General features: G+C 53.6%; 6 protein-coding genes across 6 annotated transcripts; 3 read left to right on the plus strand and 3 right to left on the minus strand.

The window, feature by feature from the left end:
• Window positions 1-71: 71 nt before the first annotated feature.
• Window positions 72-1954, minus strand: G647_02834 (uncharacterized protein; the record flags this gene model as incomplete). The annotated part of the gene is made up of 5 exons (XM_008727180.1): window positions 72-1235; window positions 1287-1637; window positions 1691-1771; window positions 1821-1890; window positions 1944-1954. The coding sequence occupies 5 exons, from the start codon at window positions 1952-1954 to the stop codon at window positions 72-74; spliced, it is 1677 nt and encodes a 558-aa protein (XP_008725402.1).
• Window positions 1955-3311: 1357 nt separating this feature from the next.
• G647_02835 (uncharacterized protein) lies at window positions 3312-4686 on the plus strand (the record flags this gene model as incomplete). Its single annotated transcript, XM_008727181.1, has 4 exons — window positions 3312-3451; window positions 3499-3790; window positions 3845-4252; window positions 4324-4686. The coding sequence occupies 4 exons, from the start codon at window positions 3312-3314 to the stop codon at window positions 4684-4686; spliced, it is 1203 nt and encodes a 400-aa protein (XP_008725403.1).
• A 1367-nt stretch (window positions 4687-6053) lies between these two features.
• On the plus strand, window positions 6054-7013 carry G647_02836 (uncharacterized protein; the record flags this gene model as incomplete). The annotated part of the gene is made up of 1 exon (XM_008727182.1): window positions 6054-7013. The coding sequence occupies one exon, from the start codon at window positions 6054-6056 to the stop codon at window positions 7011-7013; it is 960 nt and encodes a 319-aa protein (XP_008725404.1).
• Window positions 7014-10069: 3056 nt separating this feature from the next.
• On the minus strand, window positions 10070-10917 carry G647_02837 (uncharacterized protein; the record flags this gene model as incomplete). Its single annotated transcript, XM_008727183.1, has 2 exons — window positions 10070-10420; window positions 10480-10917. The coding sequence occupies 2 exons, from the start codon at window positions 10915-10917 to the stop codon at window positions 10070-10072; spliced, it is 789 nt and encodes a 262-aa protein (XP_008725405.1).
• A 1606-nt stretch (window positions 10918-12523) lies between these two features.
• G647_02838 (uncharacterized protein) lies at window positions 12524-12619 on the plus strand (the record flags this gene model as incomplete). The annotated part of the gene is made up of 1 exon (XM_008727184.1): window positions 12524-12619. The coding sequence occupies one exon, from the start codon at window positions 12524-12526 to the stop codon at window positions 12617-12619; it is 96 nt and encodes a 31-aa protein (XP_008725406.1).
• Window positions 12620-14608: 1989 nt separating this feature from the next.
• G647_02839 (uncharacterized protein) lies at window positions 14609-15466 on the minus strand (the record flags this gene model as incomplete). Its single annotated transcript, XM_008727185.1, has 3 exons — window positions 14609-14789; window positions 15202-15298; window positions 15442-15466. 3 exons carry the CDS (start codon window positions 15464-15466, stop codon window positions 14609-14611), a joined length of 303 nt encoding a protein of 100 aa, XP_008725407.1.
• Window positions 15467-17123: the final 1657 nt, after the last annotated feature.

Raw genomic sequence — 17123 nt, forward strand, 5'->3', positions numbered from 1 at the left:
ATGACCTGCTCTACGCGGCAACCAAAGGGATATATGTCCAAGGCCAAGGATGGAAATGTCACAACATCTCTTCACCATTGACGATTCAGCACTCGCGAATTACCGTCCTTCATTGCGGTCGCGGTCCGGCTGCTCGCATTGAGGGTCTCCTTCCCACTGGTCTCGACCCGGCCTCCCAGCTCAGTCTTCCCGCCAGTCATCCGTCTTCCAACAACCACACTGCCGTTCGCCTTCTGTTTGCCGAACAGCTGTGCTCCGTCCACCAGTCGTCTCTCCGTATTCTGCCGGCCATTGACAAAGTCAGGGTAGTTAAGGGTCAGTTCCACTGAACCGTTGACGAGGTGGTCGACCGCTTCGACACCAAGCATGAATGAGTGATCCTGGTTTCCGACCTCGTACTTCCAGGAACCAAAGCGGCCACGACTCCAGATACCCTTTTCTTGCAGGTAAGGCAACATCTGTTTGAGAGCGCCATCACGCTCCAAGCTCGGAGTCGGATAGCCGTGATCGAAGCGACGGTGGTACGTTGAGACAATCTCGTCCTCGGGTTTCAGCATTTCTGTGTTGACAAGACCTTGGATACAGTCCTTCAGAAGGGTCTCCTGGTTGACCGGCTTCATACTGGATTCGGAGACTTCCAGCATGATCGACCAGTACGGGCCTTCTTTGGCCTGCATGCTCTGTCTTCGAGATCCATTCGCAAGCTGTAGTGTGGGAAGCTTGACATCTTTTTGTGGCTGATTGTAAGGGGAGTAATTGGAGAAGATGGTCGCTCGATAGAAGGGGCAGTTGTCCTCGGGAAAGTAGAGCCAGCATTTGTCGCCAATCCGCTCAGGCCGCGAACCTCTGATACCCACGCCAATGACGTGGGTGCTGCTGTAGAAGAGATCTTTAGAGAGGCCGATGAGTTTTTCATCCTGCATGGCTTCGGCTAAGGAGTCGATGGCCATGGTGCTGACGAGTCGTTCGTAGCGGATAGTGGTGCCATCCTCCATGAGCACCTGCTGTTTGTCCGCATCGACTGCCTTGACGGTTCCCTTCTTACCGAAGCGCTTCTTCTCGTCTGGAAGGGTCTTCGCCACGGCGATCCAGATGCCACCAGTACCATCCCGCGCAGGGAATCTGAAGGTAGCGTTGGGGCCCCAGTTGCCAGCAACCTTGTTTAGAATAACATTTTTGGTCACGGCCTTCAGGTTCGGAGCAGCTACACGTTCGCCCATCCATTCAGCTTGCATCTGTGCCATTAATCAGAGACGCGGTATAGCCAATTTCCCGAGTCGACTCACCTTCGTGGTTGGTACAGCCCAAACCTTGAAATTGTAAGGTCTCATGAAGAGGTCGCAGAGACCAACGCCTTGGTTCCGCACAAGCCATTCGTCGAAGTTTTTGGGCTTTGTGTTTGCTACTCTTGCTTCCATGGCAGCATCGATCAAGCCGTCCATGCATACCACTTGGTCCTCCTTGGGCAGCATCGAGATATTGTTCTGGAAGGGATATGGCACCCATAGCCCTTTGCAGCGGACGTAGGATATTCTCTGATGTGTATACCAGTCGTCTTCGCTCGGGAGGGCCTCGTCGATGCAATCGTCGAAATACTTGTAGTGGGAGAAGATGACGTGACCGCCGACATCGTACAGCTGAATTGCAATTAGCCATGCCAACAGGGGTTTTCGAGGATAACGGCACACACAAATCCTTCCTTGGTCACGTCGGTAGACGCAAGACCTCCGGGAGTCTCATTCGAGTCGACGATCATCCACGAGGGTCCATTCTGAAAACTGGTTAGTTACTGGATCTCAGTCGGCGCATGAGGCACACACAATTTGGTTGAGTCTTTTCGCAGCGCCCAAACCAGTTGGGCCAGCGCCAATTACCAGGATATCGACTGAACTGTAGGATCAATGTTAGTTGCGGTGAGGGGTGGATTTCGACGAGGCGCATACATGTCAGGCATTCTGGGCAAGCTTTCTGGATGCAATGCAGTCAATGAATGAGAAGACAGAGTAGGGCGCAGCCGACCGTCTGCGCAACACCGACTGGTGATGCTGAATATTTACAGAGGAACGTGGTGAGCAAGCCGAGTGTTTTAACACCGCAGACCTCTTAACAGAATCCGCACCGCCAGAAAAAGTTGACGGCCGCTTCACACTTGCGGACGCGGCGCAGGGTCTTGGCAGGGGACGATCTCCCCACCAACTAACCCTTCACCCTCACTTGTGTCAGGTCTCTACACAGTACTGGATACGGAGTAAATCCATGCGGGTTCCACGCAGCTTAGGGCATAAATAGCATCAACCTGAACGCAGCAGACTAAAGAACACAGTGGCATCAGCAAGGCAATTGGCATCAGCATCAGGTGTTGCAGCCTTGCATTCAGGGGCTGGCATGATCCTGAACCGCGGACCAGAGTAGATTTCAACATGTCCCGTCCTGCAATCCCATCCAATCCCTCTAGCCATGTGCCCATGGCGCTGTAAGTTCTGCCTGCGCCGTGTGAGTATGGAGTAACAGTCGCTCGTAACTGAATAGATAACACGCAAGCGGCGTGGCAGACTGGTAAACTCGGTGTGGTCAATGACGGTTTGATTTACCAGTGGCTCCATCCAGCTCGGACATGCCCCGGAAACGTCATCCGCATGAGGGTCCCGGATGCTCGCCCAGCACGATCTGTGCTGCCAACATGTTGGCAGATGACAGTTGCGGACTTTAAAATCTCAGTCGGTAGTGGGCGGACCAAGCGGTGCCAAAACACCAGAGTCCGGTCTGTGTCAATTCGTGTCTGCCCACACACCAAGGGGGGATGAGCACTTGGGACTGGCCGAAGATACATGGCAAGAACACGGTTGATGGCACGTGCTGCGATTGGCTGGCTAAGCATCATGATCCAGGTCGATTGCCGGAAAGTGGCGATGCTTTGGAGATTAGGCAGTTTTAGGGGACAACTCACCCCAGCGGAAATCTCAGGAGAATTTTTGGCTTTGCGGACTTGCTTGGGCGAACCGTGGTGGCCACTGCTCCCGCACTTTAACGTTTTCGCGCTTGTCCCCGATAGTGAATTGGCTATCTGCGTCTGGTCGAGCACCCATCACAACTTTTGAACCCGCCTATCTGGTCTGTGGCGCGCTCTCTTTTTTCTCCCTTGTGCTGCGTTGGATATCTTGACAGACCTGGCGACCTTCAAGAGTCCCAGCGGCTATTCCAAGTTGTTACAGCCAAAGACCTTCTCGCGGTCATCTGACCCCTTCTCCTTTCAGGATTTCCTCACCCACTCTCGTCCGCGATCACCCCAACTGCTTTCGACTGCTGCCACCATGGCGGACGCCGAGAAGAAGGTGCGCGTGTCTGGCGAACAAGCTAGAGTAGAGCCGGCGGCGTCTTCTGCTTCAATACTGCCGACAACAGAGAAACCACAGCCCCCGAAACCTTCATTGCACCCAGCCGTTTACGTCGTGTACGTTGCCTCTATCCCAAGGGGTTCCCCAGCTAATGATGCCGCAGTACATGGATCGGCTTCAGCGGAGGTGTCATCTTGTTCAACAAGTGGCTCCTCGACACATTGGGATTCAAGTTCCCCATTACTCTGACGGCATGGCATATGATGTTTGCCACGTTCATGACCCAGCTCCTCGCGCGAACTACTACTCTCCTCGATGGCCGCAAGACCGTCAAGATGACCGGCAAGGTCTACCTCCGAGCTATCCTCCCCATCGGATTCTTCTTCAGCCTGAGCTTGATCTGCGGAAACAAAGCGTACCTCTATCTGAGCGTTGCCTTCATCCAGATGCTGAAAGTGAGTGGGAATTCATATGATAAGAGCACGAGTGGGTATTGACATATTGGACAGGCCTGCATGCCAGTCGCGGTACTTCTGACTACATGGGCAATGGGCGTGGCGCCTCCGAGTCTCAAGACGTTGGGGAATGTCTCCTTCATTGTCGTCGGCGTCGTCATTGCGTCCTACGGGTCGATCGAGTTCAATCTGACTGGCTTCCTGTACCAAGCCGGCGGTATCACATTTGAGGCGACCCGATTAGTGCTTGTTCAACGCCTCCTCAGCTCAGCAGAATACAAGATGGATCCACTGGTCTCACTCTATTATTTCGCGCCTGTGTGCGCGGTCATGAACGGTTTGACGGCCCTGGTCGTCGAGGTGCCCGGCATGAGCATGAAGAATGTTTATGACGTTGGCATCTTCACGCTAGTGGCTAATGCAATGGTCGCCTTCCTTCTCAATGTCTCTGTCGTCTTCCTGGTAAGTTGAGACCCTCCCAAGTCACATCTCTCCATCCTTGCTGTGTGAGCTCCTCTTCTAACAGGAAATAGATTGGCAAAACATCCTCGCTTGTGCTCACATTATGCGGAATTCTCAAGGACATCCTTCTGGTCGCCGCTTCAATGCTGATCTGGGGCACGCCCGTTACAAACCTACAATTCTTCGGATATTCGATTGCCCTGGGAGGTATGCTCTACTACAGACTGGGTGCTGAACAGCTCAAAGGGTATCTGCAACAAGCAGGACGCTCTTGGTCCGAGTTTGGTGTCCAGAGGCCCGCCATGCGCAAAGCACTTGTTTTTGGGTTGGTCCTTGTGACCATCTTCCTGTTACTGGGTGGCTTGGCTCCAACATATGCACCGGCGCAGACCAAGAATCTGAAGGACATCTTCAGCACCGGGCTCGGCTCGTGATCAAGTTTCGAAAATGCAGGAAGATATCGACCCTCGGAAGGGCCTCCCCCAGCTGGGATCGACTTTTTACAAGGGGCTCGCAAAACCGCAGCACATAGACATTGCAGCTTGTACGATATTCAACGCACAGTCACGGAGTTTGGGTCAGCATGGCAAAGGTTCGAACAGATTGCAGTTATACTGAGCTGATGCGTCGTCAGCGGAGCTCTGCGGGAAGCCCCTCAGCAGGTCACATACTAATCAAGTTGCTTTGGACATTATCAGAGCGTACGGCGCCTTTCATAAGAGCCGGGAGAGCTGTGCGATGAGCATGTGGCAAGCACGCGTGACCTGTGCGATGCTCAGATCTGCGCTGCAGTGCCGTACGTATTTTAACGTTAGACGGAGTGGCCCTTGACAGGCGAGACAGGCTGCGAGCGCGCTCTTAGCGGATGCGCGGGATGGGAGACCGTCTCTTCCCCACACTTCATGGCAGTCTCGCCCACACATTCCCTTGTGCGTCTTGAGTTGAACGCCTCGACGAGCTCCGCACTGTGTAATGGGTATTCTTACAGGCGGGCGAGTGCCCAGTCAGGTGTGGTTTGGCCGCCGTCGGGACGAATAAGGCCAGGTAAGAGCCTGCAAAGGGTGCAGCTGGACCCTGGCTTGGCCTTTGAGGGCCTTCTTAGCCTTTCCACGCCCCGTGAATTTCGCCTTACAGGTCCGATTTTCAGTCCTGATTTGCCTTTGATTCGTGCCCCCTCAAACCCACTGTGGATCGGAAGACGTACCGCAAAGTGTGCTTGCTTATGCAGATGCCATGCAGCTCACGCCTCAATCGAGTCGTCCCAATGGCCTCTGTCCGATCACTGCTACGTTCCTGGCAATCCCTGTGCTTTGCCTCAAGGCTTTACTGCTTTCAGGCAGTCTCCATCGCCAAAAGGCATCCCGAATTCTGTGCAGCGTTGCCCGTTGCCGTGAAGCCGCCGTCCCAGGATCCACCACTTACAGCACACCTCGATCAAGGTTACCACTTGCTCTGACTCGGAATCACGTAGACCGCAAAGTCCCCAGGTTCTCGCTTTTCGCTACGCTTCTCAGCTTGCGACTTTGCCTCATTCTGTTCCAGCTGGCCTCCCTCAAATATCTTGCGTCTTCCTGATCCAGCCTCTCTTCTGTTGACTACTCCGTACTTTGGCTTCACTTCGCGGCCCTCTTATGCCGCTGATCTTCACCTTTGTTCGCCACCTCTCATCGCGGGTTTACTTGAACTTGAATTTACTTCGTCGCATCCCCCGATTCAGTTACCAGTTGTAGCCGTCGCTAACTGCCAGCCTGATTTTTCGGATTCTTGGATTGATCGCATTGCTCTGGACCGGGCGTTGAACATGTCCTTTGTCCCTCAGGAACAGCGCCAACTACCAACTCCCTCAGACACGCCCAAGGCTATGGACCAGGACGAGCCCTCACCCGCCTCATATGCCAACCACTCGACTACCTACACCCCGATCGACACCATGACGCCCATTTCGACAAATCCATCACGGAAGCGATCACGTGATGAGACTGCCTTTGATGCCGAGATGGACGGCTCGTATTTCGCTTCAGTCTCAACTCCAGCACCAATACCAGAAGAGGAACCAATCTACGGTGAGGGCATGGTGTTGCTCAATCCCAAGACGGGCTTGTCGGTTTCCGCAGAGAGCCAAACGGGAACCTGGTATGAGGAGAAGGCAGACGAGACGGCACTCAGAGACGAAATCGCCGCCGCTTATACTCGCCCAAAAATGCCAACCAGCCGGAAGTCTGTTAGGCTGTCGCAGACTTCGATTCGCCTCCCGATTGATACTGGTATCGCCTCTGCGCCAGCCAGCCCACCCAAAACAGCCGTCGATCGACCAGAATTTGACGAGGCGACTATCGCGTTAGGTGTCGGATGGAGCAAGATGGAGTCCGAGAGCGAGTCTCTCCAGACTGCAGCGAGAGGCTGGGCAAGGTATATCGACAACCACTATTCTAGAGATATTCATGGAGCACAATTTCTACTGAGAAATGCAGGCCTTGATGCCTATCTTGTTGGATGCCAAGAGGGCTTTTTCCTCTTCACTGAAAGTCTATTGGAGGGAAAGCTTGTCGGCAGAACTTGGGAGACGTGTCTCCAGAACCTGAGATCTCAGCCCATGGTCTTTGAGGGTGACGAGGTCTTGCGAGCCGAGAGAACGCCAGGGCCAGAAGCTCTTCAACCACAACTCCCGCAGCGATCTGACGTGGAAAATTGCGCCGATTACCATCGATTTGAGAGTCCCCAACCGGTCGCTGTCCCTGGTGGAGGCATGGATCTCGACTGATTGAACCTTTCTCTCTGGGCGCGACCTTTCAGACCCGCTGTGATCTAGACCGCCATTTCTCGGCCGGACGGCCATGAGCCATAATCAGCGCGGTTCAGTCTCAGGCACCCGGACGAGCTGCTTGGAAGTACGATGCGTTGTCCCAAGCTTCCGGGCTCGATTTGCAAGGTTTCCGAGCGGCTTGGACTCCGAGCCAAGGCTGTCTGGCTCTGGCGAAGAAACAAGAAGGGTCAGTTAAGACGGGTTTGGCATTGCGTGTGCTGGATCATGCTACTGGCTACAGAGTTTATGTCTTTGCGAGGCACACATACCTGCCCAACAAAACATCAGGGCTTGTTACACGTGCGCTGCTTTACCAACCGATGGGTCCACTGATGGAAAGTACCCAGACCGCGAAGAAACCTACGACACAGCATCGCGCAAGCATACAAAAGGCGACGCATCTGTCGACTAGTATCTATCCAAGGACATGTTCCACCTCGAACACGTCTGCGTTAACATTTTGCACACCGGGCACAGTAGTGCCCTCCTCGCTGCTTTCCACCCAAACCTAGGTTTTGGCGCCCCCTGCGTCCTTGCCACCAAAAGCTGAGACACTGTTGGTCGCCTCGCCCATCTGTCCGAAGGCCTTGTGGTGTTTCTGCACTTCAGCACTTAAATCCCATCCGGCAGAACCCCCTGCGCCGATGTCGCTGCTTTTCCACCTCGATTGCCAGTCCACAACCTCTGACGCAGGGACCTTGTACACACCCAATCTCAGCTTCTTAGGTCTTGCTCCAGTACTACTTTTGAGCGCGCCATATCACCATCGATGTGCCGCACGACATCTACTGTCATGTATCGCCAGATACTTTTGGCCAGAGTTACCGGGTCAGTAGTCGACAGAAATTTGATGTGGTTGCCACCGCTCTGCCAGCCGCCAATGAGATGGTATAGATCCTGCTCTGTTGGAGGCACAGCGTGATACAGTTGGAAGGCAACACCATTGGCGGCGTGAGTCGCTAGGTTGCACGCGTGGGTCCACGTCGAGATGAGGGGGTCAGGTATGTTCAGGAGAGGGAGGAGTGAAGACGCACGAATGCAATCTCAATCAAGAGCATCTTGGAGGAATGGATTGGGAGGCTCCAGTGAGTTTACATCAGCTCGACGTAGAGTGGACTGGCATGAGGACAGATGGCTCATGAAGAGATGAAGAGCGTTGGTCACAGACATGAAGATAGGGAGCCCCTAATACACAAAAAGCATTGCACGGAGTTCTGTGCACTGCGACGTCTGTAATTACACAGATTGAATCCGTCAACTTTCCGTGTCCACGTTGCCTGAAAATGTACATCGTCAAGCAGGGTAACTCGTACACAGTACATGTTCGCCTTACATGTACCCCGTAAGAAACGGGGAGAGCGAGCTGTGATCGACGCTACATATACCCTATTCAGTAAGGGCACTCGATCTCAGTCGTGACAAAGTTGAAAAGGTGTCATAAGCGGAAGAGTTTCCTATAGCAATGCTGACACTGGGGCCGGCAGGTGGTGGGTGAGTGTTTGCAGAGTGCCAGCGGTTCACCATTCGTGCCTTCAACGTAGAGTGCGTTCAAAAGCCTGAATGCGTCAACGTACCACCTTGTGCCGTTCTGCTGCCCAGAGGGCTACTGCCCAGCATTTGACCTTAGACGTAGCTCGGCAGGCTCGGCTCCTCGGACCCGTCAGGCTCCCCCCTGTAAGCCGAAAAGGCCTCGCACTATTCGGGGCTCGGATGTTCTTTCCTCCGCTCTCCACAGGTATTCGATCCGCTCACCAGCCACCAAGTTTGTGCAGATCGAGCATTCCTCTTCCTGTACGGAGTACTCCGTCGCCAGCCACACGATGCCTAAGCTAGCAATCGCCCGTTTACCCTCAGAGGACGACTGGCATCGTGTCACAAATCATAAGGAGAGGAAGAAGATCCAGGACAAGCTGACTCCGTGAGCAAGACGTGAGTGTCCTTTTCGACCGTGTCTATCCTGACTGTGCTGCTTAGTCTACACTATCGAATTGCCTGTGAAGGAGCTCCCCTGGCATGTGGTAAGTCTGGGCCTTCTTTAGTACCCGCTGGGAAGGGACTATCGGTGCCGTCGGCGCTGATTGATCGTCCTTTGCGATAGGAAACGCCTCCGAGAAGCAAGACATGTTTCACAGCCGATGAATCAACAACCTGAAGAGAAGACTCGCAATACCAGCAACGTGAATGCTTAGCAGTGTGATGCGTCCGGGCTCAGTGCTCATGATGACTTCTACATCGCCTGGATCCGATGCCACGCCTCGAGGGGCTTACCCTTGTTTCCATTCTTGTGTCGAAACTGCTCCTCTCAGATTACTGTACATCCGTTGGCCAGGCCCTCGATATTGGCTATGAGCCTTGTCCTTCTTTGGCTGCCATCTATGCCCTGTACGTCAACGGCGTCATCATAGGTCTCAAAAATTACATGCTTATCCCATACCTAGGTAGAGTTCCTCACCCACAGGCCCGGACGTTCCATTCTCCAGCAGCCTATCTTTCTCCAGCTGACCGCCATACATCAATCTCACATTGATCGTTTTTCATTTCCGAAGATGCGGAACAACATGATCAGTATGCATACCACGATGGACGACGCGTATTTTGGCCGCGATCTGGGCACTCAACCGAGTTTCACCATTTCGCCCGATATGGCTCCATGGATCCTCAGGCAGGAAGACCGAAAGATATTTCGCTGCTAAGTGAGGTTTGCTGTTTCTTGATACTTCCCGAAATCCACGCGCACGATCTTGATGCCCCTTCAACCATGGCAGTACATGCTATGTGACGTACCGGACCCGTCTGCAAATTACCTCGGAGCCTTGACCGGGTCCAAAGACCGGCATTTTGCACATATTCAAGGACTGATATTTCACATAGTACATCAACGTGGCTATATCTGCATTTTATGTCATCATGGCTTACTAGGGGCAGGATTGGCTATGCAAGTGCACGACGTTGCTGAAACCCCCCGGGCCGAAGCATCGTCAGCGTAACGGACAGTCTACGGTCGACTGAGTGGCTCAGTATTTTGCAGCAACCTTCAGGATCCAATCCGCAACCTCGTCCGGGTGGCGAACCATTGGACAATGATCCCGTGGAATGCTGGTGACATCGACCTTGCGGCCACTCTCTCTTTCAATCATGTCTATACCTGCCCTCTGTATCGCCGGCGGGATAACCAGGTCATTTTCGCAGACCAGATATGCCACGTCAACATCCTTGTATCCAGCATGCGTCAACTCGTTCACGAAGCTGATGGCGGAATGCTGAGGGAACTTGTTGATCCAGGCTACGCCTTCTTCCAGCGGAAGGTCCGAAAATGAAAGAGCAGCTGACGATTCGGGTGGGTCGTGTACCATCCAGCCGTCTTCCTGTTTTGCTAGCGTCAGCCTTGGCGAGATGGGGAGCGGCTCAACAGACTTGCCTTGACTATCAAGTTGATTTGGTTCTCGGATGGGACTGTTGCTAGCACGTCCTTCGCTGTCTGGCCCAGAGCCGGCGTCACGCACGTCAGATAGGCGATGCTCACGATTCCACCCGGCTTTCCCGCCTTCTGCCTCTCTTTCTTGCTGAGCCCTTTCGTGCTTTGGGACGCCGGCACACCACCATAGGAGTGAGGCACGAGAATGACGGCTTTGCCTTCATCCGCGAGCTTTTCGGCTTCTCCCGCAATATACGCGGCGTCGTCGTACATTGTTGGCGGCGGTCCTGGCCGTGGCTGACGAGCCGAAAGGCCCACAGTGGGCTTGTGCAGACCCCGAATGTCATAGCCTTTGGCACGAACTAGTTCAAAGACTGGCTCATAGAACTCCGGAAGGGCAAAAGAGCCAGGAATGAGCAGAATGGCTGGTTTGGAAGTAGAGCCCATGGTAGATGATTTGCTAATGAGCAGAGTGCTGGATGGTGTACCACCGTTCAAGTTGATGCTGCAACAAACACCATGGTGGGAACAACGCGACGAGCCGATCTTAATCTACTGTCCCGAGATCGGGTCAGTTCCTCCGAGCGGACGAGTTCATCCATATGCCGCCATCGCCATCGCTAAGACTCGAGCGTCTCTCTGACTTTCGGAAAGTCACGCCACAGCCAAATGCAGATAGTTCATACGCTTCTGACCGTCAGAAATGCGGGGCTGCGAGCTGCTTGGCACAGGAGCACCCAGTGAAGGGGACGTCGGCCGGGCGTGTGGAGCAAATTGCGAGGCGCGGTCTGTCGTACTTCTCGCTACTGGGTATTCATCTCTCCGTCTAGGCCCGCCATGCTCATCTCAGGCGTCCTAAACGGTTACAAATCATACGGCAGCGCCAGACTTCACGAGTTCTACGGGCATTGATTTGTCCAAAGGGTGACTGTGGCCACTCCAGAGGAATCAACAGCGAGCAGCGCTGTCCCCAGCACCGTAGCCCGTACCCCTTATTTTGGACGTATGGCTCTGAGTAGTGACGACTACAGCGACTTGGACACCAAGGTCGACAGAGGATCGAATGTGAAACAGGCCTCTCGCTGCAACTCTTATATCATCTTGCCATGCACAGAGAGAGTCCATATCAAAGTTACCGCTTCGACCTCGCTCCTGGCACAGACTCCTCGGCGGGAGCATATGTGCTGCGGAAATTGCTCCATGGCCACTAGCGGCTTCGTCAACAATTGAAGCATGCTGGATACAAGGATGTTGACGTGCCGTATCTGGTCTGCGAACAGTACCTGGTTAATCGTCCAGCGATTCAGAGAGAACATATCCCTCGTTCCTATCTCAAAAAAAGACGTAAGTCCTGTCACAATATCCGTCGTCTATCACCCTACTCCTATATACCCAGCTGGACAGACAACAACGAAGACTACCAAATCCAGTAGAGGCAGGACCCAAGGATGACTACGAGAGGGACAAACATTCCAAGCACCAGCTAAGGGCGACCTCACGGCTAGGTATACATTATACCTACGAGTTACTTTTTGCCCAAGATTCTGCAGAGAGTTCGCGGGAGGTTTATCATCAATAATCCCTGGGAGATGAGGACAGGTAATGGCATTCAACATTAACCAGCGAAATGGTGAATGTTCCGGACCGTCTCGTCGCTCTTGCCTGCACGTACGTGGTATCGCTCGCGTCCCTTCTGAGCCATCAAGTCTGGAAACATGCTAAGCTATGCGTATCTGACAGAGTATTTGACTGGGCATTGCTCCATGAGCCTGTATCAGGAACTGTCCATTTCCGACACTTTCAGTCGCTTCATCGCTGACGTCGGCATGGAAGGGCAACCACATGACCACTCCCATGGCCATCCTCCTAAGCGTCGGTACCCCAGCTCGATGACAATGTACTACCGCAAGAGGCTCATAGGTCACGAGAGACGGCCGGTTGCCTTTCTGGCTGAAAGTTTCAAAGTCCGGTCGAGCCTAGCGACTTTCGTGCACATAATCCAGGCCATGCAGAGCGATGGCATATCCTTTGTGTACAGATCACGGAGAAGAGAATGGAGCGCGCCTCCAGGAAGAATTGCAGTGGTGTCCTGGCGAGGCCGATCAATGCCGTGGGCTGTGGTGGACTATCGATATCCCGCGCGTCTTAAGCCGAGTTTCCCAGCGACCAAGTCGTTCCTTGGAGCCCGTGGTCATCGGCATGAGCAGGCCGTCTCAGGAGTGGACGTCCAGCCATTCTGGCCCCCGTGTTGCAAACAATGACAAGACGTACGTTGTGTGGGTATCGAATTTAAGCCCCAAGGACGTGGAAGTGGATCTCATCGTCACGGCAGAGAGTGATCAGGACGGGAAAGGACTCCATTGATGCAGCGAGACGAGAGATTGTTCCGAGCCACGCGAATAGCTCGACGGAGATCATGCAGGACTTGAAAATTCCGCATCTGTAGGAGCAAAAGTCAAGCGGAACAATGGGGATAAGACCCACTATTTCATCCACAGCGTTACTCGTTCACGGCGACCAAGTCATTGGTATGGAGACGGCGTGGCCGGATCGATCTGCTCGAGGATTCAAAGTCACGCGCTCACTAGAGATAGACAACTTGGTAATCATGGCGGGATGACCTGGCCACGGCTTTCGAAGAGAAGGAGGATCGGACCAGCTTCAGCGATAACGTCTTCGACTTCATGCCGGATGAGGATGTACGTTGAACAGATCACTGGTAGAGAGCCCAAAGAGGAGGCTATGCGCGCGGACACATATCGAGCGGAGCGGTCTTTTCGACTCGCAGATGCAGGTGCGTCTGGCGTCTGAGCGGGTAGGTTACGATAGTCCGATACGCGTTTGCGCAGCTAGCATATGGAATCCTCTCGTGTGTAAGAATGGCTGTCCACATAGTACGGGCGTGGCATTCACGCCTCCGCTCCGCAGCCGCCTCCACGACTTGCACAATCCGGTCCGGACGGCATAGAACTACCACGCAGGATCTGATACCGGTTGGTTCTAGCACTTGTATGGCACTGGGACTGGTCTTGCCGCATTGCTTTACACGCCAGTTCGAGTTACATATCCTGGGACAATATCCTCCGACAGTGTCACTCCCCGTACTGTCCACGCTGTATACACTGCCCACGACGCCCCTGGCCCAGACTCCTCCTCCCTATCCTTACTACTCCTGCAACTTCACCTTGTCCGCCTTCTCAAGCGATCCAGGCAATTTATCCCCGAAGCTCTAGGACACGGACGGAGTGTTAGCCTTGACCTTTATCATGTGTGATTAATAGGTGTGAAAAGTGTGAAAAGTGTGATGCATGCATCATGATACGTCCGTGTCGTATGTGCCTTCCTGCCTGCCAGCCTGAGCGCCTCTCATCCTTCCCTCGATTGCGTGCGTGCGTGCGTGCTTAAAGAAAAGGGGCGCAGTGGCGGGATGTAAGTCAAAAAGAGACCGCACCTCACCTTCGTCTTGTACTGTATTGTGCCCTCGAAGGGCTTTTCCCAGTGTTGGCGCCTTTCCGCGAAGGATTCCCATTCCGGCACGGGGAGTTTGGGATACTATGTTTGTCAGAGGCAGCCAGTCAGTCGACGATCAGTCGAGCATGTCGAGCAGTCAGTGACTCAGTCCACCAGTCAGTATTTCGACATGGTAAGCTTGGGCACGGATCGTCGGTCGGTCACCCAGTCAACCCAGTCACTCGGTGAGAAGTTATCGTCAAATGACCCGTCGTGGATGTTGAGTACCGTCACGGACACAGAGAAGGCGTCGATGGCTCCCCCACTGGCTTGTGTATATGCAGGCATGCAGGTAGCCACGCTAAGAAGAACACGATAGATAGACGTACCAAGCCCAGCTTGAGGACAACCTTGCCCTTATACAGCGGCGTGATGCTCATGATAGGGACGCCGCATGTCTGGCAGAAAAACCTGCGGTGAGTCGATGTGGTTAGCCAATACATGCTTCTGATTTCTCGCTTGTTTGCCTGCTTGTTGCTTGTTGCTTGTTCTTGCGCATTGATTCGCGCGAGACTCCGACGTCGCGCCCTAACATACGTACATGTACATACCTCTGCAATGGTGTGCCGCTTAGAGTGTCGGGATCCTGGACATTGAGTTGTGTAGTATCAGCATACATGGATCCGCATCATATGCGTAAGCCCCACAGTTGGATGGTGATCGAGTTGAGGTGGTGATGAGATGAAGATGGTGATGAGAGGCAGATGGCGATGAGATGCACGGACTGACTGACTGTGTAGGCCTTGATGTTATCCTTTCCCTTTGGGAACTCGACCTTTTCCTCCTCGATGGTCAGGTTGACTCCGAATCTGTTGCCCGGTCAGGCAGGGGTCAGTCAGTCAGTCCGTCAGTACTTGTAGTTAGTAGGTGTTCATGCATGCATGCTCGACGCCAGCCGCACACAGTGGACGGTCCTCCATGTACACCCTGCCAGCCGCACACAGTCTAGAGATGTGTATTTGGCAGAAAGATAGATGATGTGCATGTGTATGAGTATGTGTAGGTGCGAGACGTAGCGGATGGTAAAACAGAATTTGCACTCTGCACTCCGTATCGAGCAGGGGTGTACCCAAGTACAGACAGAGTACAGGGCCAGAGAAGGTGTTAAGAGAAGACAGGCTGCCTGTCTCATCTCTTCTCGATCCTCCCCAAGCTGGTCTGTTCCGCAAAGATGACTTGGTGAATGATGAAACACTGACGAAACGCCATTGAACCACTTACATCCCGCCCGCGACTTTCCTGCAGTTGTTGCAGTGACAGATGTGTCCTCTTCGTTGTTCGCCGAAGAGGTTGTCGTCGTTGACTTTGACGGCCACGGCTGGGATTGGTTAGCGGCGTACAGAGTAAGAGTATAGAGTACCGTTGTATGACCATGGCGTTGAAGCGCTGTGTATTCTACCGCATATGCCACCACACGAAATTCTCTGGGATCATGTATTTACTGTACTGTGGCGGACGTACCTTTGCACAGGCACTCGCCTTCCATATTGTCCGTGACGCGGTATCTGGTTAGTCAGGAGGTAAGGGATGTCCAGTGCCAGCATCGAATTCGTCTCGATCGATGTCAGGTGGTGTTCGTGATGGCAGAAGAGAAGTATCCACGGTGATACTGTATGGCTTTAGCGGGTGTCGTCTTGAGGGGCATTCAGCCGTTTGGTGTGTGACGCGGGGAGACTGTCACGCTCATTGACAGTGTGGGATAAATGCAAAACGTGGGGTAAAGACAATTGGAAAAGCCGACGGACGAGCTCCAGTAAAGCTCGAACAGCTGGCCAGGTGTACAATTTGTTGCTGTAGCTACACGGAGCTTTATGGAGCGGCAACATGTGCACCCATCGCTCAAAAGTCAGAGCCCAGTTTTGCGGCATGCGAAGAGTGCAGATACTAATGGAGAGAGCTCGGACGTCCAATATACTATCCACGGCCCCGTTGTACGTGTACACATCGAAGGCCCCGGACGAGCTCGAGATGGACGAAGGACGTTGAGCCCGTGGTATTAATCCAGGCTGCTCCGTGAACTTCAATTGAAGACTGCATATTCTACGCAGAGCTAGACGCGCAATTCGTCCCGCGCACACAACCTCGAATCAAAGACTCTCTTGCTTGTGTGCCTGTAGAAAGCCTCAACAACAACATCAAGCCAGAAAGGCCGCGCTGGCCGTCTTCACGACAGCTCTAGCAGCTGCTCCGACTGACGGACGACGAGATTCGGCAGCTCGCAGGGGAGCAACACCAGTACAAGACTTCCCGCATCCTTGGGCAGAACCACTCGAGTCAATCGGAATGTCCTGCCCACAGGCATCACGTTAGAGAGTCACACCGAGTACTTGACCGCCGAGTTCGCCCGCCAAGACGAAGACGGAACAGTACGAGTGACGACAGACGTCAAGGGCATGCCTCTCTGGCAATATTCCACCTCGCTGGGCGGTCAGATTTCGAGAAAACGATCGCCAAACAATCGGGACTGACTCGACCCCCCAGAACCTCCTATTCTCGGAGCTTTCAGATGTCTTTGAGCAGGATGCTCGGTATAGGTAGGAAGTATACTCCCGAGACTCCGTATACCGCAGTGCATCGGAAATGACGTTCCACTGGTTGGGCGTGAACCTCGGTAGCGAGTCAATCATATGCCCCCCATTGGGGCCATGATCGTTTCACAGCTCAGCGCGCGTCGTCGTCCGCGCAAGACAGAAAACGTAAATTGATCGCGTCAAACAGAATTCCCACTTAGCTCCATCTTTGCTCGACATACGGACGTAAGTGTCCTGGGACAAGCATTGACTGCATCGAATGGAGTCAATCCAGTGCAATGACCCCTCGCTTGGGGAGGAATCGGCGACAACCTCGGATACAAATGTCGAGCATTCGAGACTCTCGAAACCACCCAGTTTAAAGTTTGCATCCATGTTTCCGAGAACCTGTTTCATCTCGGAGATTGAGGCGTGACGTCGTCAGCTGCCCAGTCACCACCCGCAAGGTTAGGTGGTTCACCCTGGGCCGAGTGAAGCTGCGCCGCGATTGGCAACCCGTGGATTCCGTGAACACATCAATTCCCTACAGTACTGCATTGGTAACTTGTAGATGGAGTGACCACCGGCCCAAGCACCGGTCCCGCTTCTCAGGTTTGTGGCCCTGCGGGGAAA

Source organism: Cladophialophora carrionii (assembly GCF_000365165.1).
Source record: "Cladophialophora carrionii CBS 160.54 unplaced genomic scaffold supercont1.2, whole genome shotgun sequence".
NCBI lineage: Eukaryota > Fungi > Ascomycota > Eurotiomycetes > Chaetothyriales > Herpotrichiellaceae > Cladophialophora > Cladophialophora carrionii.